Source organism: Ornithorhynchus anatinus, chromosome 12 (genome assembly GCF_004115215.2).
Source record: "Ornithorhynchus anatinus isolate Pmale09 chromosome 12, mOrnAna1.pri.v4, whole genome shotgun sequence".
Lineage (NCBI taxonomy): Eukaryota > Metazoa > Chordata > Mammalia > Monotremata > Ornithorhynchidae > Ornithorhynchus > Ornithorhynchus anatinus.
In genome coordinates, this window is record NC_041739.1 from 36,105,012 (window position 1) to 36,127,491 (window position 22,480).

At 43.2% G+C, this 22,480-nt stretch overlaps 1 protein-coding gene across 1 annotated transcript in view; it reads right to left on the reverse strand.

Annotated features, from left to right (window-relative positions):
- LOC100075062 (glutamyl aminopeptidase) overlaps positions 1-22,480 on the reverse strand; it is a 76,761-nt gene that overhangs the window by 38,319 nt on the left and 15,962 nt on the right. Inside the window, exons 4-7 of the mRNA XM_001506563.5 lie at positions 19,070-19,190; positions 12,508-12,662; positions 10,344-10,457; positions 2,220-2,354 (exon numbers count right to left, since the gene is read on the reverse strand). Coding sequence (XP_001506613.3) covers positions 2,220-2,354; positions 10,344-10,457; positions 12,508-12,662; positions 19,070-19,190 — 525 coding nt within the window. The remainder of the gene's footprint in view (positions 1-2,219; positions 2,355-10,343; positions 10,458-12,507; positions 12,663-19,069; positions 19,191-22,480) is intronic.

The following is a 22,480-nucleotide window of genomic DNA, read 5'->3' on the forward strand; positions in this document are numbered from 1 at the left end:
CTTGCAGCTTTCCTGAGCATGGTTTAGAAGAGAAGAGCCTGAAAATACTCTTAAATAATGAAAAATAGTTCCATCAGGGTTTGGAAGGGGAGCATTGTGTGCAGGGCCAAGGGCCTCTGGGCTAAGGCAGGAGAGTTGGGGGGAACCGAGTTACTCTATGATGTGGTCTCCAGTTGTGCAAACTGTCACCTCTGCTCCAACCTTCAAAACCACCTCAAATTCCGACAGAGCATATTGCCTTTCCCACTGCTGCTCTTCCTGCAATGGAACTCCTTCTCTGTCCCTTTTGCAACTCTGGCCCCACCCAGGAACTACAACCTAGTAAGCAGGGTACTGCATGGGGTCACCGCCACGAGCATAGGGAAGCAGCATACTACTACTACTAATAATGATGGTAATGATGATGATGAGGGTATTTGTTAAGCACTTACTATGTGCCAGGCACTGTACGAAGTGCTGGGGTGGATACAGCATGGTCTAGTGGAAAGAGCACGGACCTGGGAGTCAGAGGACGTGTGTTCTCATCCCGGCTCTGCCACATGTCTGCTGTGTGACTTTGGGCAAGTCACTTCACTTCTCTGTGCCTCAGTTACCTCATCTGTAAAATGGCGATGAACAGTGTGAACCCCATCTGGGGCAGGGAGTGTGTCAACCTTATTACCTTGTATCTGTGCCTTTGGTTAGTTAAGGTGGGGGAGAGAGCTCCCAGACCTACGGGGCTAATAATAATAATAATGTTGGTATCTGTTAAGCGCTTACTATGTGCAGAGCACTGTTCTAAGCGCTGGGGTAGACACAGGGGAATCGGGTTGTCCCACGTGGGGCTCACAGTCTTAATCCCCATTTTACAGATGAGGTAACTGAAGCACAGAGAAGTGAAGTGACTTGCCCACAGTCACACAGCTGACAAGTGGCAGAGCCGGGATTCGAACTCATGCCCTCTGACTCCAAAGCCCGTGCTCTTTCCACTGTGCCACAGTTGGGGTGGAGATCCACTCCCTCATCTGTCAATTCCTCCACTTTCCCTGACCTCTAAAACCTCGACTGTGTGGAGATTGACTCAGGTTCTCACCAGCTATCTCCACAGAGCACTTACTGTGTGCAAAGTGCTATACTTAGAGCTGGGAAAGATATCCATCCATGAGATATAGGCACAGTCCCTGACATTAAAAGCCTCACAAGCCTCAAACTGCCTCTAAGTACCCTCTTGATCCCAGAATCTATTTTAAGACACACTTCCCCAGGAAGTGGTCTAGGAAGGATTGCTATTAGCCCCATTAGCAATAGGTAATAGCCCTACCAATTAGCAAATGCTAATTGAAAGTACATCATCACCCATGGTATGTGTTGAGAGCAAATTGCGGTATTTGTCAAGCACTTACCATGTGCCAAGCACTGATCTAAGCACTGGGAGAGATACAAGGTAATCAGGTCGGACACAGCCCCTGTTCCACATGGGGGTCACAGTCTTAATCCCCATTTTACAGATGAGATAACTGTGTGCAGGGCACTGTACCAAGCACCTGGGAGAGTACAATACAACAGAGTCGGTTGTGACGTTCCCTACCCACACTGAGTTTACAGTCTAGAGTATTTGGAGTAGTGATTTTTAACCATGGTATTATAATGGCCTGAAAGAGTTATACTACTGCCAAAGGTGCTGAACATATACCTTGGGAGAAAACTAGGTTCATTGCGAACTAGGTTGCTTAGCACTGATTTCATTCAAAGTGTGATATTTAGCCCATAAAGGATAGGGATAGGATATCGATAGGGATAGGGCAAGTGTAGGAGTCTCAGAAAAGACAATTGCTCAGTGTCAGATTGCCGATTATAAGATCCTTGAGGGCAGGGATCATGCCTACTCACTCTACTGTACTATCCCAAGTGTTTAGTACAGTGCTCGATAATTGTACTGACCGATCGATTACAAAAAGCAGTGATCAGTTCACTCGAAAGCCATTATTAAAATGCAAGCGTTTCCAGATGCATTGACTGACAGATTACAAAAAGCAGTCATCAGTTCACCTGAAAGCCATTATTAAACTACGAGTGACTCCAGACTAATTTTTATAGTCTTTTCCTATTCTCCTGAAAGCTTCCGAATTTTAAAATTTTTCTTTAGGTCTTTCACAGTTTTCTTTCTTCTCCTTTGCCAAATTCACAATCACGTGTCACTAATCAGGAAGTTCTGGGAAAGGCATGGATACTTTTCTTACCTTACTGTAGGATATGCCATCAAATACCGATGTTATTTCTGCAGGGGTTGACACGGACACAACAATCGGGTGAGAAGATAGCAAAGAGTCATCTTCTTGCACAGGCAAGACATCATCTAGTAACATCTGTTCAAGCTGGAAAAAATAGAAGGAGGTAGGTAACTTTAACACCTCAAATGAATTCATATTATACTGAATTCCACTAGCTCTTTGATGGCAAGGATCATGACTACCAATTCTATCGTACTGTATTCTCCCAAGTGCTTAATACCATGCTCTGCACAAAGAAAGCACTCAATCTATCAGTGTTATTTTACTAAGCCCTTACTGTGTGCAGAATACTGAACTAAGTCCTAGGGAGAGCACAATACAGCAGAGCTGGTGGACATATTCCCTGATCACAAGCAGCTTACAGTCCAGAGGGGGAAACAAACATCAATATAAATAAATTGTGTATGCGTACATAATGCTGTGAAGCTGAGGGTAGGGTGATACCAAGTGCTCAAAGGGTACAGATCCAAGTGAATAGAAGGTGACGGAGATGGAGTCAGTGAAAGAGGGCTTAATCAGGGAAGGCATCCTGGAGATGGTGGACTTTGAAGGTGGGGACACTGGTGGCTTAGTGTATATGGATAAAGAGGGAGATCCAGGCCAGAGGGAGGACATGGGACAGGAGTTGGAGGTGAGAGATGAGATCGGGGCACAGTGAGCAAGCTGGTGCAAGAGGGGTGAAGAGTGTAGACTAGGCTGTAGTAGGAGATTATGGAGGTAGGGTGGGAGTGGGGAAGATGATTTAGTGTTTAAAGCCATTGGGAAGGAGTTTCTGCTTGATATGGAGGAGGATGGGCAACCACTCAATGGAGGTTCTCAAATAGTGGGGAGATGCAGATCAAAGAGCTTCTTGGAAAAATGATCTGGCAGCAGAATGACATATGCACTGGATTGGGGAGTGACAGGAGGCAGGGAGGTCAGCAGGGAGGCATCTACGTGCATAGGATAAATAGATAGGATAGGATCAGAACAGTAGCAGTTCAGATGGAGAGGAAAATGTGGATTTTAGTGACACGTATAAGGCAGAATCGAAAGGATTTGGTGACAGATTGATTATGAGGGTTGTGTGGTGGAGATGAGAGGAACACCAAGGGTTACAGGCTTGTGAGATAGAAAAGATAGAGGTACTGCCTAAAGTGATGGGAAAAGCAGGGGGAGGAAAGGGTTTGAGTGGGAAGATAAAGAGTTCTGTTTTAGACTTGTTTAGTTTAAGGTGTTGTTGTATCACCCAAATAGAGGTATTCTGAAGGCAGGAGGAAATAAAAGGCAGCAGAGAAGGAGAGAGGTGAGGGCTGGAGAGGTAAATTTGGAAATTATCTATGCAGAGATGGTATACGCAGCCCTAGGAGTGAATGAGTTCTCCAAGGGAGTGAGTGTTGATGGAGAATAGAAGGGGACCCAGAACTGAACCTTGAGGACTCCCACAGTTAGACGTTAGAGGATTCGAGGGTGAAGGCAGAACTGAAAAAGAGAATGAGAAGGAGCAGCCAGAGAGATAGGAGAAGAACCGGGAGAGGAAAATATTAGGGAAGCCAAGGTTAGATAATTCTTCATGGAGAAGGGGGTCGCACACAGCGTTGAAGGCAGGTAAAAGGTGGAGGAGGATCAGGTGGAGTAGAGGTCTAAGGATAGGGAAAGAAGAGGTGACTGATGATTTTAAAGAGGGCAGTTTCCATGGAATGAAGGGGTCAGTAACCATATTGGAAGTGATCAAGGGGACAATCGAAGGAGAGAAAGTGGAGACAGCAGTAGTAGACAAATTGCTCAAGGAGTTTAGAGTGGAATGATTGGAGGGAGATGGGGCCATAACTGGAAAGAGTCATGGAATCAAAGGGGTTTTTTTAGGATAGAGGAGACATGAGCAGGTTTGAAGCAGTGGGGAAGATGCCATTGGAAAATGAAGGATTGAAAATATCAGTCATGTAGGGAAGGGCAAGTGTTTTGATAAGGTATGAAGGGATGGATGGGTTGAGGAGTACAGTTAAAGGGGGTTGATTTTGAGAGGAAGTGGGAGAGCTCCTCTTGAGATACCGCTGGGATGGGGGGGGCGGACACTAGAGAGGAGCAGGGGGAATTTTAGGGAGATCATGTTTGATGGCTTCAATTTTACCAATAAAGTACATGGCCAGGACATTAGGGGCCAGAGATGGGGATGGAAGGGCACAGAGAGTTTGAGGAGGGTGTTGAATGTCTGAAACAGCCGATGTAGGCAATAGGTGAGGGACTTGATCATGATGGAGAAATAATATTGCTGGGCACAGAAGGCAGAATTAAAACAAGTAAGGATGAAGTTGAAATAGACAAGTTCCATCTGGTGTCTGGATTTTTGACAGCCATGTTCCGCAACTCAAGCGCAGGAGCAGAAGCAAAGTATTGTGGTGATGATCCAGGGTTGCGGGAGAGTAGTACGGGATTGGCAGAAGGACAGGGGAGTGAAAGAGTCAAGTTGAGTGGAAAGGGTGGTGTTAGAGGCATTGCTTTGTGTGTCAGAGGAAGGTAGCTTGGGCATAGAGACCAAATTGGATATGGTGACTTCAGAAAATTGGAGGGGCGTCAAAAGATTGGAGGTCTCTGTGTGGGAGCAGGATAGATTTGCGGGAAGTGGGTGTGTGGTAGAGAAGGCAGGTGAGGAGGTTGTGATCAGATACAAGGACTTCAGAGTTGGTGGAGATAGGGATTGTACAGTGACTAGAGATGATGACATTAGGAATGTGTCCAAGTTGGTGAGTGGGTGAGGTGAGGTGGAGCAGGAGGTTAGTAGAGATGAGGAGGTAAAAGAGCAAAGATGTTGTTGGCAACAAGAATCTGTGCTCAGGCTATCTTGAGCGTCTCTCCTTTCACAGCCAATCATATTTATTGAACACCTACTGGGTGCAAAGCTCTGAAATGATAATAACAATTATGGTAATTGTTAAGTGCATACTATGTGCCAAACCCTGTTGTAAATGCTGGGGTAGTATGAGTTAATCAGGTTGGACACAGTCCCTGTCCCATATTGGGCTTGCACTCTTAATCCCCATTTTTTATAGATGAGGTAACTGAGGCCCAGAGAAGTTAAGTGACTTGCCCAAGGTTACAGAGCAGACATGTGGCAGATCTGGGATTAGAACCTGTGACCTCCTGACTCCCAGGGCCGTGCTCTAGCCACTATGCCATGCTGCTGTACTAAGCACTTGGGAGAGTACAGTGTAACAGAGTTGGAAGATACACTTCTTGCCCACAGTCTGGAGGGTAGAGGGAGGGGTGAAAAAAGGGAGCAAATCCAAGTATAAGGGTGATGCAGAAGGGAATGGGAGAAAAAGGGAATGAGGGTTTAGTTAGGAAAGGCTTCTTGGAGATGTGCCTTCAATAAGGCTTTGAAGGTGGGAAGAGTAATTGTTTTTTGGATATGAAGATGCCACAGCAAATGGTGTCCCCCTGGCTCTGAACCTGCCATATTCTGGACATGCCCAGATGAAAGGCATCTTTCTAAGATTACCCTACTACTCAGATGCATGGATTCCCATGAAAACCAAATTAAACCCCAATTTTCTGTCTGCCTAATGCCTGATTTTTTATCAGATCTGCTGCCCGATTTTCCTGCAGGCCTTGCCCAGAATTGGTTTCTCTATCTGGATTTATGCTATGCAAGTTTCGTACTTATTCCTGGCACATTTTTATCCTCATGTAAGACAAATGGCCTCGCTCAACATTCTGTTTGCTTGTGTGCATTGTAACATAAAGAAAAAGCTTAGCAAAGTAAAATGGAGGGATGATTACAGAAGTTGCAGCTTGGAAATGAATTTCTAAAAGTTATTTCAGAGTAAGCAATTTTCACATCCTCCCTGCAATTTTTCTTTTTATATAAAAAAAACCCAACTTGTAATTGGACTTCCACTGCTCCCCAATGAACAGGGGAAAATACAAGATCCATGGATTAATAGAAGATTAGGAAAATCATTTTATTGCATCATTTTAAATTCTGACATTCCCCTTTCTTCACTAATTCAGAAGTTTTGCAAACTGTTTCTCACTCATGTCTCCCAAGCCATCAGACTGTTCTGAAATCTCACTTCATGAGTCTTTGTTGAGCTTTCCGCTAAGGGAAGAAACAGAGTTTAGCTGCCCACTGTCTGTCTCTAAAAGGAAACTGTTTTAAAAGAGAATTTCAGTATGTTCAGTCCATTTACATTCCTGCTTGATGTTGGGAAGACTGAATTGTGCTTCAGTAAAACTTCTAGGGGTGGAACCATGTCAACTCACTTTTACCTTAAGGCAATGGTGTGCACTGCTTTTTTTTTAAATGGTATTTTTTAGCACTATTTGCCAGGCACTTTACTAAATGCTGGCATAGATACAAGCTAGTAAGGTTGGACTCAGTCCCGGCTCCATGGGACTCAGTTTTAATCTCCATTATACAGATGAGGTAACTGAGACCCAGAGAAATGAAGTCACTTGCCCAAGGTCACACAGCAGACATGTGGCTGAAGCGGAATTAGAACCCAAAACTTCCTGACTCTCAGGCCCAGGCTCTATCCACTAAGCCACAACCTTTTTTTTAAAAATAGTATTTTTAAAGCACTATTTTCCAGGGACTTTACTAAGCACTGGAGAAGATACAAGCTAATCAGATTGGACAACTGTCTATTTATGGCTATTATTTTAATGAGATGTACATCCCCTTGATTCTATTTACTGCTATTGTTTTTGTCTGTCTCCCCCCGATTAGACTGTAAGCCCGTCAATGGGCAGGGACTGTCTCTGTTGCCGATTTGCACATTCCAAACACTTAGTACAGTGCTCTGCACATAGTAAGTGCTCAATAAATACTATTGAATGAATGAATGAATGAATGTCCCCCACAGGACTCACCGTTTTAATCCCATTATAAAAATGGGGTAACTGAGGCACAGAGAAGTTAAGTGACTTCCCCAACCTCATGTAGCAGACAGGTGGTGGATCTGGGATTAAAACTCAGGTTCTCTGACTCCCAGGCCTGTGCTTTACTTACTAGGTCATGTTACTTCTATTGGGTTATCCCCCAACCTTCTGGGGGATATCCCAACAGTCTCTTCTGCTGAAGGCCTGGTTGGCCTAAAACAGTTTGAGCAGGGTGAGCAGCATGGATGGGCACAGGTGGGAGAGAGCATCTTCACTCTACATCCCTTAGGACTTAACTTGACTAGCCATAGCGGGGGCCAGTTGAGCTCGGCGCCATTGCTTATGCTGGCTGCGAGTCATTTTCAAGAGAAGCAGCATGGTGTAGTGGATAGAGCATGGGCCTGGGAGTCAGAAGGTCATGGATTCTAATCCAGGCTCTGCCCCCTGTCTGCTGTGTGACCTTGGGCAAGTCACTCCACTTCTCTGTGGCTCAGTTCCCTCATCTGTAAAATGGGAATTGAGACTGTGAACCCCACATGGGACAGCGACTGTGTCCAACCTGATTTTCTTGTATCCACCCCAGTGCATGAAACAGTGTCTGGAAAATAGTAAGAGCTTTACAAATACTACAATTATTATTATTATTATATTAATAATAAAAATAATGATCAGGTATGCAAAATTTCTGTTCCAACACCAAATCCCCCAGTTCCTCACTCTCTTCAGGTTCCTATTCCTAGATGGAGACCTTAAGCATCTCCATGAGGCAATCATCCCAAGTTTCCCGAAAACACAAGCTCGCATGGAAACAAACCAAAGGAAAAAAGCAGTAAGGCAGAGGCTACTAAGACCTAATTCTCTTTAGGGTTGCCTCTTCTGCCTCCTTCTTCCCCAATTTATTTTAGATCCCAGATCCAAGGACCAGAGTTTATTGTCATGACGACATTGGTCACGCATTTCACAACCTCTAATGGGTTTTAAATTCCTATTGACTAATACTTTGCACTCCTGGTAATGAGGGTTTTGACCAGGATTTGGGGGAATGCTTGTACGATAAGAATATTTTAAAACCAATTAGGAACATTATCCTTTGCCTCAAACCAAATAATTAGCAGAGGATAGAGGAAAAGTGTTCAATACAAGTAACACTAAGAATAAAAGCCCATTGGAAATGATTTACAGATGTTGGTTCTACCATGGGTATGGAGAAAAAGCCCAGCTGGATATGTGCCTGATGGATGAAAATCAAAGGGAGTGACAAATTAAATGGGCAGAATAGACCCCCACCAAATTATCTTTTTCACAATTATATACCCTCAAATCAACACCTGCAACTCATCTGAGAGGTTTCTCTATGGATGTTGATGGTTTTCTGCTAATGTAGGCTGTGAGCTTTGAGGGTGAGTGGAGTCAGAAATGAGTTCTACAGGGAAAACCCCTCACAAAGGTGTGTCACTCATCAGTAGGATAGTAGGGCAATAAGAACAGACTAATTGATCCTGGCTGACCACAACTGACTAGTTTTACACACTGCAAGATTCTCTCTTGGACAAGACTCTTGATGAGCTGGTTAAGTGCTCTAGGAAGCCAGATGAAGCATCATGACCTAGTGGATAGAGCATGGGCTTGGGAGGCAGAGGGACCTGGGTTCTAATCCCACTTCCACCACTTGTCTGCTGTGTGACCTTGGGCAAGTTACTTCACTTCTCTAAGCTTCAGTTCCCTCATCTGTAAAATGGGGATTAAGACAGTGAGTCCTATGCGGGACAGAGACTGCATCCAATCCGATTTTGTTTGTATCCATCCCAGTGCTTAGTATAGTGCCTGGCATATAGTAAGCACCTAACAAATATCAAAGATATTATTATTATTATAAACTAGATATGAGTGAGAGTTTGTATGATTATCTACCTTAGTGTCAGAATTCAGATTATTTTGAGATAGAACAGTGAAGTCATTTGAGATATCTAGTGTCGATTCATTTTTAATTGGGGAAAACAGAATATTTCTGATGTATTAGTTGGTGTTCAAATCCTCTATTCTAATCCTCCCAGACCTCTCTGCCACTTTCAACACGATAGAACACTCTCTTCTCCTTGAAACTCTATCCAACCTTGGCTTCACTGACACTGTCCTTTCTTGGGTCTCTCATCTCTTTGACCGCTCCTTCTCAGTCTCTTTTGCTGCCTCTACCACACCCTCTGATAGTGGCTGTCCCTCAAGATGCAGGTCTAGATCTCCTATTCTCCAACTACACCCACTCTCCTGGAAAAGTCATTTGCTTCAGTGGCTTTAATTACCAACTTTATGCAGATGATTCCCAAATCTACATCTCCAGCCCTGAACTCTCTCCTTCCCTACAATCTACCATTTCCTTCTGCCTTCAGGACATATCTACCCGGATGTCTTGCTGACCCCTCAAATTAAACATGTCCAAAACTGAACTTTTTGTCTTCTCACCCAGACCCTGTCCTCCCCATCTTTCCCATTATTGCTGGTAACACCATTATCCTGCCTATCTCACAAGCCTATAACCTTGGTGTTTTCCTTGGTTCACTCCACCCACCAATTCAATCTGTCACCAAATCCCGTCGATTCTTCCTTCATAACGTCGCTAAAATCCATCCTTTCCTCTCCATCCAAACTGCTATCACGCTAACCCAAGCACTTATCCTATCCCAGTTTGGCTACCGCATCTGCCTCCTTGCTGATCTACCGGCCTCCTGTCTCTCATCCCCAATTAGTGCTTGCCTGAACGCTAGATGTAAAGTTCTGAACCTAGAGCTGGATGGGAGACCTTTTGGGAATACTGGACTACAGAAAATGTGTCTACCGATTCTGTTTCATTGTACTTTCTCAAACTCTGCACACAATACTACCATTGATGATAAATACCATTGATGATAGAGCTGAGAAAGAAATTTCCCCTCATTTGATATTTTTTCACAAAGCTGTGTTGAATAATGTTGCTAACTCATTCAATTGCAGAATTTGAAATCCTTTGGTCAACTTTGGTATTCTGACCAAAACTATGCAGAACGCTTCATTTACATCATCTATGAACCCTCCTTTTCCCTGTCTTTATACCCCCCACAGGAACATGCACTGCATGCTGCTAGTTAGAACATTTGACTTGTGACTGGTAACTGATTAGGGGTGTGATTGAATTTCACATGGAAAACATCAGAATTTTGCCTATTCAGAAAGAATTACCATATTCCAATCTTTTTCTGTGGCATTCACTCCCAGGAACTCAAAGAAGGAGGCAAATCCTTCGTTCAGCCACAGATCTTCCCACCAGTCCATGGTCACGGTATTTCCAAACCACTGAAATAATAAACATTAGAAAAGAGGCTCATGACTACGGCGGAGTTAGAATGTAATTAACAAGTGTTCCTATGTGGATTCTCTCACTGACACAAAACATCAAATACTACTGAGCTGATTATAGATTAGTAATTATTGACTGTCTTTCTCTAGGTTTCATGTTTACCTTTTATGTAAAATATCCTGTTTTTACTCTTTATAATAATAATAATAGTGGTATTTGTTAAGTGCTTACTATACACCAAGCACAGTTCTAAGCGCTTGGGTAGATACAAGGTAATCAGGTTGTCCCAAGTGGGGCTCACAGTCTTAATCCCCATTTTACAGATGATGGAACTGAGGCACAAAGAAGTTAAGTGACTTTCCCAAAGTCACACAGCTGACAAGTGGCAGAGCCGGAATTAGAACCCACGACCTCTGACTCCCAAGCCTATGCTCTTTCCACTAAGCCACACTGCTTCTTGCTGCTTTATCATGTCACAGTTCTGATTTTGGTCCAGGAAAAGGGAAGACTGGGTTCTACACTAGCAGCATGGCATAGTGGAGTCAGGAAGTCATGGGTTCTAATCTTGGCTCTGCCACTTGTCTGCTGTGTTACTTTGGGCAAGTCACTTAATAATAATGATGGTATTTGTTAAGCGCTTACACTGTTCTAAGCGCTGGAGGGATACAAGGTGATCAGGTTGTCCCCTGTGGGGCTAACTTCTCTGTGCCTCAGTTCTCTCAGTTAACTCCCAACACCTCCTCGACACATCAACCCATCATTCACCTCTGGCACTTATATATTTATTTATACCCTCTCTCAGTATCTGTATACATATATGTATACAGTCAGTGCATTTATTCTGTTTACCTGATTTGTAAATGTTTTCACGTCTGCTTTGCCCATTAGAATGTAAGCTCTTTGAGGGTAGGGAATGCATCTTATGCTTCTCTTATACTTTCTCAACAATTAGTATAGGCTACTGTCCTCCCAGTTGGCGCTCAATAAATATCTTTACTACTATTATCATGCCACACTACTACTACTACTATCAATCAATCATATTTATTGAGCACATACTATGTGCAGAGCACTGTATTAAGCACTTGGGAGAGTACAATATAAAAGAGTTTGTAAACATGTTTCCTGTATACAAGGAGCTCACATTACTACTATGCTATTAATGATGAAGCTTTGGGATGAAGAACTACCCAAAGTTTTGACAGGAAACTGTATCCCTTATCCCAGGACTCTTTTCCAATTAATCAATAATATTTATTTTTATTATTATTAATAATATTAATAATGAAAATGGTACTTGTTAAGCACTTATTATGTGCCAAGCACTGTTCTAAGTAGATACAAGGTAATCGAGTTAGACACAGTCCCCATCCCACACGGGACTCACAGAATTAATCCCCATTTACAGATGAGGTAACTGAGGTACAGAGAAGTTAATTGACTTGTCCAAGGTCACACAGCAGATGTGAGGTAGAACCAGGATTAGAATCCATGTCCTCTGATTCCCAGGCCCATGTTCTCTCCTTTAGGCCATGCTGTTTCTATTTATTGGGTGCCTACTGAGAGCAGAGCATTGTATTAAGCACTTTGGTGGGTACAATAAAGTTAGTGAACCTGATCCTCTCCCTCAAAAGCTTAAAATCCGGCAAGGGAGGAGGAGACAAAATAATTGTGGACTGGAGGATAAAGGGAATGGAAAAATGGAAATGAGGATGACTAAGTGTTTAAATAGTGGAGTACACAGTGCTACATATACAGAAGTGCCACAACTTTAATAAGAGTTTACAAGGGCTGCCTTAATCTTACTGGTGGCTACACTCCCTAGGGAAAGTTTTCTTTGAGATGCAAATGGGAAAATTTTTTCATTTCTCAACCCTCTGCAATGGCAAACTGCGGTGTTTCCGTTCCCGGCAAATGAGAAGCATTTTAGTGCAGGACACAGAAAATCGCAAATTTCTGAAATCGGTCATTTACTATTTGTCAGACTAAGATACCCTTCTTATTTTTCTGAATTTGTTATGAAGAGAGGTTTCTACAGCAGCATACCTGATGCACAAGTTCATGGGCCACTACCGCCGCTACCCTCTGCTTGTTGGAAGAGGCAGATTCATTGGGATCGTAAAGCAGGTTGGTCTCTCGGTAAGTGATCAGTCCCCAGTTTTCCATGGCCCCGGTGCCAAAATCTGGAATAGCTATTTTATCTGGGACAAAAGAAAGAGAGATTAAGGCTCCTATTGTAAAACATTGGCTGTCTTTCCTCAGTTGTCGAATGTGACAAATTCATTTTTTTGACTCTGTCCTTTGGATAAAAAAATAAATAAATCATTCAATCTATCATATGTACTGAACACTTACTGTGTGCAGAACACTGTTATAAGTACTTGGGAGAGTACAACATAGCATTAGTAGAAACGTTCCCTGCCCACTGTGAATCGGTATTTAAGAATAACAATAATAATAGTTATTAATATGGTACTTGTTAAGCACTTACTATATGCCAAGCACTGTTCTAAGTGCTGAGGTAAATACAAATTAATCAGGTTGGACACAGTCCCTGTCCCAGATTGGGCTCACATTCTTAATCCCCATTTTTGATAGGTGAGGTAACTGAGGCACAGAGAAGTTAAGTGACTGGCCCATAGTCACACAACAGACAAGTGGTGGAGCTGCGATTAGAATCCACGATCTTGTGCTTCCCAGGCCCATGCTTTATCCACTATTCCATGCTGCTTCTCATTCATTATCATTCTTACTGTAAGCAGAGCACCGTACGAAGGATTTGGGAGACCATATTAAGAGGTAAAAGACACACTCACTACCCTCATGGAGTTTGCAATATTATGGGGGCAGACAGACACAAAATTATTTATAGTTAGGAGGAAAAAGAGAGTGGTAAGATGGACGGGGGAATAAATAAAGAAATAAGAGAGTGTATAAATCGATAGGCTAGTAAATACAATAATAATAATAAAGATGGTATTTGTTAAGCAGTTACTACATGCCAAGCACTGTTCTAAGCACTGGGGTAGGTACAAGGTAAGCAGTTGACCCTAAGCAGTTGACCCACTTGGAGCTCACAGTCTTAATCCCCATTTTACAGATCAGGTAACTGAGGTACAGAGAATTTAAGTGATTTGCCCAAACTCACACAGCTGATAAGTGGCAGAGCTGGGATCAAAACCCATGACCTTTGACTCCCAAGCCCGTGATCTTTCCACTCTGCCACTCTGCTTCTCAGATACAATAAATATTGTATTTATAAGCCTGTGAGCTTTCTGTCATCTGTGTGGCATCTACCTCCATGTCTTCTTTTTCATCTTCCCATCAGGCCATAATCCTAGTACTTCCCACTGGGAAAGCAGCGTGGTCTAATGGAAAGAACACGGGCCTGGAATTCAGAGGATCTGGTTTCTAATCCCAGTTCCTCCACCTACCTGCTGTGCGATCTCGGACAGGTCACTTAATTTTTCTGTTATTCAGTTCCCTCATGTGCACAATGGGGATTCAATACCTATTCTCCCTCCTAATTACTCTGTGAGACCCAGGTGGGATCTGAATATAATAATAATGTTGGTATTTGTTAAGCGCTTACTATGTGCAGAGCACTGTTCTAAGCGCTGGGGGATACAAGGTGATCAGGTTGTCCCACTTGGGGCTCACAGTTTTAATCCCCATTTTACAGATGAGGGAACTGAGGCCCAGAGAAATGAAGTGACTTGCCCACAGTCTCACAGCTGCCAAGTGGCAGAGCCGGGATTCGAAGCCATTATCTCTGACTCCCAAGCCCGGGCTCTTTCCACTGAGCCACGCTGCTTCTCCTGTACCTATCCTGTACCTGTACCTACCCCAGCATGAGGTACAGTGCTTGGCATATAAGGACCCAACAAACACCACAATTACAATTATAAACTTCCCTGCTTCAAAGAGTCTCCCGCCTTCCTGGGGCTCTTCCCATCTTTTATTTATGGTATTTGTTAACTGCTATGTGCCAGGCACTGTATTAAGCGTTGGAGTAGATACAAGCTAATCAGGCTGCTAAGAGAAGCAGCGTGGTGTAATGGATAGAGCTCGGGCCCGGGAGTCAGAAGGTCATGGGTTCTAATCTCGCTCTGCCGCTTGTCTGCTGTGTGACCTTGAGCGAGTCATTTCATTACTCTGTGCCTCAGTTACCTCATCTGTAAAATGGTGATTGAGACTGTGAGCCCCATATTGGCACAAGGGGCTGTGTCCAACCCGATTTGCTTGTATCTACCCCAGTGTTTAATACAGTGCCTGGCACATTATAAGCGCTTAACAAATACCGTCATTATTAGGTTGGACACAGCCCCTGCCCCGCATGGGTTGCACGGTCTTAATCCCCATTTTACAGATGAAGTAACTGAGGCTAAGAGAAGTTAAGTGACTTGCCCAAGGTCTCCCAGCAGGCATGTGGCAGAACTCAAATTAAAACCCAGATCCTCCATCTCCCAAATATCTGCTCTCTCCACTAAGGCACACTGCTTAGAAGGTGACCAGAAAACAGTTCTTTCAAGCATTTCACTGCCAGTCAGAAACAGAAAAGTGCATGCTGACTTAGTAATGCTACTGCTGATGGTCTTAGCCTCTTACTTTTATTGACATATATGGAATAGTTTGATTTCTCATTTCAGCTGCAAATAATCAATCAATCAGTAGTATTTTTTGAGGCCTTACTGTGTGCAGAGCACTGTACTAAGCACTTGGGATGGTAAAATACAGCAATAGAGTTGGTAGACATGTTCCCTGCCCACAACAAGGTTGAAATAACTAAAATGGGTTAAAATAACTCTTAAAAGACATACACCTCTCCAACCTAGATCTACATTGCAGGCAGTTTCCATTTCCTGTTATCTTCATCTTTGGATTTGGTTACTTTGGCTCCAATATGTGGGTTAGAGTGCAGAAAAAATCCCGAGGGAGAAATAGAGCAATGCCACTAAGTTTGAATCAGGATATGGTTTTTAACAGAAATGACATTCCAGCAAGCTCAATTTCATTATAGTTTGTTTATTCTTCAGCTTCATTTCCAGGGGATTCCTTTCTTTTGGTGTGAATGTCATACCAATTATTTTGATAAAACATCTCCATTATGCACTATTCTGTGGTGTGCTTTTGCTCACAAACCCACACATGCAGTACATCCTGAATCTGCATGGGCAGCTATAGATGAAAAAAATATTCAAATCACATTTTAACGTTCAACCTGCATGAAAAAATTTAACCTTTGTCACCTAGGGAGGATTAGAAAGGATTGCTCTGTGCACACAAAAGTAATCTTTTATTTTACAGTTATGTGCTATTAGAATCTCATTCTCACCCACCTTGGAGCCCGTGGTCCACCAGATTTGATGCATTTCATGTTTTTACACTGTCTAACTCTAGTTTTCTCTACAGTACTCTAGCCAGACACCACTCATGGAACTCCAGGACAATTCCCGGAATGCATATATGTGGAGAAGCAGCATGGCTTAGTGACTAGAGCATGGGCCTGGGAGTCAAAAGGACCTGGGTTCTAACTCTGACTCTGCCATGTGTCTTCTGTGTGACCTTGGGCAAGTCATTTCACTTCTCTATGCACAGTTACCTCACCTGGAAAATGGGGATTAAGAATGTAAGCCGCACATGGGACAGGGACCATGCCCAACCTGATTAACTTGTATCTACCCTAGTGCTTACAACAATGCTTGGCCCATAGTAAGCACTTATTAAGTACCATAATTATTATTACTAATAGTGTGTTTTTCTCCTGACTACCCTGACAGCAGGTGAAATAGGACTAGGGTCATAGGACCTGGGTTCTGATCCTGGTTCTGCCACTTGCCTGCTGAGTGACCTTGGGCAGGTCACTTGTGGGCAAGGAATGTGTCTAATAACTCTGTTATTTTCTACTCTCCCAAGTGCATAGTACGTTTTTCTGAACCCAGTAAGCGCTTAATAAATGATTGATTGATTGACTAACCTTTGTGCCTCAGTTTCCTCATCTGTTAAATGGAGATTAAATACCTGTTCTCGCTCCCCTTTAGGCTGAAGGCTTCACAAGGAACAGGGAATGTGTCGACCTGATTATTTTATATCTACCTCAGCGCTTCATAATGCTTGACAAATATAAGTACTGAACAAATGCCATAATTAGTAAGATAGGGGCTGAGGCCAGTTTTTTATAGCTACTGACCAGGCTTCTGCTTTTTCCTTGATTTAACACAATCCATGGCAGGGCCAGTTGTTTGATTTTATGGAGCAAGATTTCCAGAAGGATTTTTGTCTGTTCTCAAGTAGGGGTTACTACTACTACTAATTGTGGTACTCGTTAAGCGCTTACTGGGTGCCAAGCACTGTTCTAAGCAATGGGGTAGATACAAGTCATTCAGGTTGGACACAGTCCTCGTCCAACATTGGGCTCACACTCTTAATCCCCATTTAGGCAACAGAGGCACAGAGAAGTTAAGTGACTTGGCCACGGTCACACAGCAGAAGTGTGCCAGAGCCAGGATCTCACCTATCTCGCCGCCAATCCCTCGCCCACATCCTGCCTCTGGCCTGGAATGCCCTCCCTCTTCAAATCTGACAGACAATTCCTCTCTCCTGACTTCAAAGACTTACTGAAGGCACATCTCCTCGGAGAGGCCATTCATTCATTCATTCATTCATTCATTCATTCATATTTATTGAGCGCTTACTATGTGCAGAGCACTATACTAAGCGCTTGGAATGTACAAATCGGCAACAGAGAGAGACATTCCCTGCCCATCGACGGGCTTACAGTCTAAGGTCCACCCTTCCTCATCTCCCATTCCCTTTCCTTCACCCTGACTTGTTCTTTCTGTTCTTCCCACCTCCCACCCCCACAGCACTTATATATGTAACTGTAATTTTATTTGGACGTATTCATGTTTGTCTCCCCAACCCCCAACCACAAGCTAGACTGTATGTTCACTGAGGGTAGGGAATGTATGTATTTATTGTTGTATTGTACTCTCCCAAGTGCTTAGTGTGTGCTCTGCACACAGTAAGTGCTCAATAAATATGATTGAATGAATGAATGAATAGAAACCAGGTCCTTCTGACTCCCAGGCCTGGGCTCTATCCACTAAGCCACATTGCTCCTTTGCTCCTCTGGAGAGCTAAATTGTCAAATCCTAAAGGACAAAATTGGCAAATTTTTAGCAATTCTGAGTTGGTAAAAATAGCCTGAGGTTGAAACTGCTAGTCATGTAGATTCCTGGACCAATTAGGGGGCTCCCCTAAGCCCAAATCACCCTCTTTGGGGTTTAACATCCTTTGTCATCTAGTGACAAAAACTACTTGGTACATATTATCCTGTTATGGGATGAATACAAGACTGCTAATGCTTCACTGTTGCCAAACATAAACAGGCTACCTTTTTTTTTCCAAGAGAGACTCAATAGTGAATTATTTATTCCTTGAAACATATAAAGGAGATATACAATTCAGTTTAAAATAATAAACACTTGAGGAACTCTTGATTGATAAACACAGAGTATTGGAAAAGAGAAGGATAATACCAAATTGCATAAGTTAGTTTGCAATTCCCTGGAGGGCAGGTACTGTGTCTTCAGATGAACTCTTCTAAGTGCATAATACAGTGCTCTGCACACAAGTGCTCAATGAAAACTATTGATAATGATAGCTGTATTCAGCATTTTAAAAGGGGGCTTTTTAAGTTTTAATGAAAATTAGTTTCTCCTTCTCACTCTTCTTTGGCATTAATGGTTAAGTGACCTAAAACATGTAGCAGGACCTGAACAGCCGGAGCACCTGTGACCTGGAGCAGAGCAAGTCCCAGCTGTTCCCTCTTCAGAAACATCAGTGTGTTACTCATTTTCCTTGGGAGTCCATGCTATGGACTGAGTTGCAAAGGCAGGACTGGAAATGAGGGATGTTTTTCCTCCCTGCTCCAATTTTCGCCTCTATTGACCTTCAGTTGGGGCCCTTCACCAATGATGGAAGTTTTTGTAAAACTAGCATGTTATCCAGATTTTCACATGCTCTTCTAGCCCTGATTTGCCTATTATCTCCCCATTTACTCTTGGAAAAAAAAAAGAGTCCTACTTTATTTTCCCTACAGATTTGTGATGCTGAACAACATGACGCACGAGGAAAAATGTTTGTGGCAGCAGCACTAGTGTTTGATTTTAGTTGCCAGAAAAGTCAGACTTAGTCTCGACCAGTGGCAGAAAGAGGGAAATAATTAGAAACCTAGTTATCACATGTGCCAGGTTGCCAATCCTGGAAAAGTGAATGCATAATTTACCAGTTGTGTGGTGAAGGGTCCAGAATGAATCATTCCCTCCTCCTCATCCTTACCACACTTCCTAACTTTCTTCCTTCTCCTCCCCATTTCTCCCCTTCTCATCTTCCATTTCCTTTCCCAATTTCTGCCCAATCTCCTTCTCCTCCTCTTTCCTCCCTGTCAAGGAAGGGTACCTTTCATAGTAATATACAGAGTGGAGACCTGAGATCATTTTAGCTCTGACTAGTAGTATCTCTCTCAGCTCAGATAATGGCTCTGATAAGAGAGTTTAGGTAAAGAGCAGCCTTATATAGCAAGGATAGTTGAAGTGGTCCTTACCTAATTTGGGAAGGGCGTACTCCATACCAAAGTAGCTTTCAAAATGGTCAAATACAATTTTTGTTACATTGGCAGCATATTCCGCTGTATTTAATTGCTGTTTCTGGGCATAGATCCTGAGCTGTAAAACAAAATAAAGCAAAGTGAGAATGATTCTTCTTTTGACAAAACACAGGAAAATGCATTATACACATGAGGATTTGTTTGGCTTGGATCACAATGTTGACGCAGTTAATTTCTTCCTGTTTGGAAGGCACACACTTAAACTTTAACTAAATAACATTTCTGTTTTCGGTTGGAGGTGTAACACATATTAATGAAGGCAAAGGTCCTTGGTGAGCTAGGTTGTGTAATCTTCCCTGACCTGTATTACAGTAACATCTTGTCAGACGCTGAAAGAATTTCACTGGTCAGGGGCCACCGGTTGGATGTTGTGGTGTCTTTTCAGCTTTTTAAGGTGCATTCTTGGGAGAAGAATTGATTCTGCCTACTCTGCACCAGCTCACAGTGAACCATAGCCTCCTGCATTATCCCTCCTTTTGGGTCTCTTGAGGCACCGAGGAAGCCGAAGGAGTCCCTTCAGGCCAGTAGAGCACCATTTAGTTCCCCAAAGCATAATTTTACCTCAATTAATTTATGATTTAACCAGTGGTATTTATTGAGCACCTACTGTGTCCTGAGCACCTACTCTGTGTGGCAGAGACAATATTGCCTAATGGGAAGAGCACGGGCCTGGGAGTCAGGAAAACCTGGGTTCAAATCCCAGCTCCAACACTTCATTCATTCAGTTGTATTTATGGAGCACTTGCTGTGTGCAGAGCACTGTATTAAGCATTTGGAAAAATACAATACAACAATAAACGGCAACATTCCCTGCCCACAAAGAGCTTACAGTCCAGAGCTGGGGAGACAGACATGAATACAAATAAATAAAATCACGGATATGTAAATTAGTGCTATGGGGCTGGGAGAGGGGAAGAACAAAGAAGCAAGTCAGGGCCAGGCAGGAGGGAGTGGGAGTTGAGGAAAAGCGGGGCTTAGTCTGGGAAGGCCTCTTGGAGGAGATGTGCCTTCAGTAAGGCTTTGAAGTAGAGGAGAGTAATTTTCTGTCAGAATGTCTGCTGTGTGACTTTGAACAGGTCACTTAACTTCTCTGGGCCTCTGTTACCTCAATTGTAAAATGGGGATTAAGACTGTGAGCCCTATGTGAGACGTGGACTATGTCTAACCTGATTATCTTAATAATAATGTTGGTAGTTGTTAAGCGCTTACTATGTGCCGAGCACTGTTCTAAGCGCTGGGGTAGACACAGGGGAATCAGGTTGTCCCACGTGGGGCTCACAGTCTTAATCCCCATTTTACAGACGAGGGAACTGAGGCACCGAGAAGTTAAGTGACTTGCCCAAAGTCACACAGCTGGCAAGTGGCAGAGCCGGGGTTCGAACCCATGACCTCTGACTCCAAAGCCCGTGCTCTTTCCAGTGAGCCACGCTGCTTCTTGTCTCTACCCAGCGTTTAGTATAGTGTCTGGCACATAGAAAGCGCTAAACAAATACCACAAGTATTATTATCGTTATTATTATTATTAAAGCCTGACAACTGGCCACCCTAGAAACTATGCCAATGGTGGAAAGGGTTAATGCAACTTTCCAGGACCCCCTTTTCTTGCGTAGTGTTGACTCTGAGATCATCAGGCTCAGTGGACTCGCCTGCCTTGCTGCCAACACCTAGCCCACATCCTGCCTCTGGCCTGGAACGCCCTCCCTCCTCAAATCCGAGAGACAACCACTCTCCCCCTCTTCAGAGCCTTATCGAAGGCACATCTCCTCCAAGAGACCTTCTCACATTTAGACCCACTTTTCCTCATCTCCCACTCCCTTCTGAGTCACCCTGACCTGCTCCCTTTGCTCTTCCCCCTCCCAGTCTCACAACACTTATGTACATATCTGTTTTATAAATACCTCTGATTGATGGATTGAATCATTATGATAGTCTCAATTTTACCACTCTTTTCTGCTTTGCTTTGGCTCTCTAAAATGCATTCAATATGAATTTCCCACTAAAATTTTTCACAGAACAGGTTGGTCAATTTTGAAGCACTTTCAACTACAAATCCAGAAGTGCCTAAAAATGTGGTAGTCCAATTTATATGGATTATAGTTTGGAAGTGGGATGGGATTTTCTGAATTGCAAAAAGGCGGGAAACAATAGGGATGCCTTAATTTTCTATGAAATGCAAATGAAACAATCGTCAGTAACATAAGGGTTTTACCTGCTTAGAATGGGAAATAATCTGTGACTTATTGGAGGGGGGCCAACAATCTCCATCCGGGTTAATGATGAAGCAATATAGGAATCGGTAACCCAAGAAGATCTAAGAAGAAAATCTGAACCAGGAGGATTTTCCCAGAATCCCTGGGTCAATGGTGGCCTCCAAATATCAAGTGGTATTTACAGATACATCCCTCAGGTGGAGACATAGAAACGGGTCCTAGATGCATCGTGAGTACTAAAACTGTCTTTATAAAGAAGAAGAAGAAAACTGTCATATGAAGAAGAATGTCAAAACAACTCTCTGAATTATTCAGGCAAAACCAATCCTGTTTTAAGGGAAGTTTTTTCGGCAGGGGGTAGGGGGTGAGGGGGAGGGAAGAAGAATGAGAATTAACTTGATGAACTGTGTAGTGATCAGAATCAATCGAATAGCTGTTAGCCTCTTGGAGAAGCGCCGTGATCTAGTGGATAGAGCATGGGCCTGGGAGTCAGGAGGACTTGGATTCCAATCCCGGTTCCACCATCTGTCTGCTGAGTGACTTTGGGCAAGACACTTCACTTCTCTGTGCCTCAGTTACCTCAACTGTAAAATGGGGATTAAGACTCTGAGCCCCACTTGGGACAGAGACTGTGTCCAAACTCATTAACTCATAACTTCCCCAGTGCTTAGTACAGTGACTGACAGACTGTGAGCTCTTAACAAATAGCATAAAAGAATACTGACTTTGCCCTGCAAAATCACTCCAACCGATAAGGATGATATGTCTAGAATTTAATTGATAAGGAAGATTCCTTGAGCGAGATAATCCCCTTTCATGTCCGGAGGAGACGGAGAAATATGCAGCTGAATAATGGAATAGACGAACGCATGCAGCAGCAGAACAACCACATTCGTTTATTCATTCTTTCAGTCGTATTTATTGAGCGCTTTCTGTGTGCAGAGCACTGTACTAAGCACTTGGGAGAGTACAACAATAAACAGACACATTCCCTGCCTACAACGAGCTCACAGTCTACTGGAGTTTATAGGCCAAACGAGATTGAGATTAATTCACTGTTTTATTTGGCAAGAAATGGTCACTGGCAAAAGTCAGCATGTGTGCCACTGCTAATATTTAATAATATATTTAAATTAGC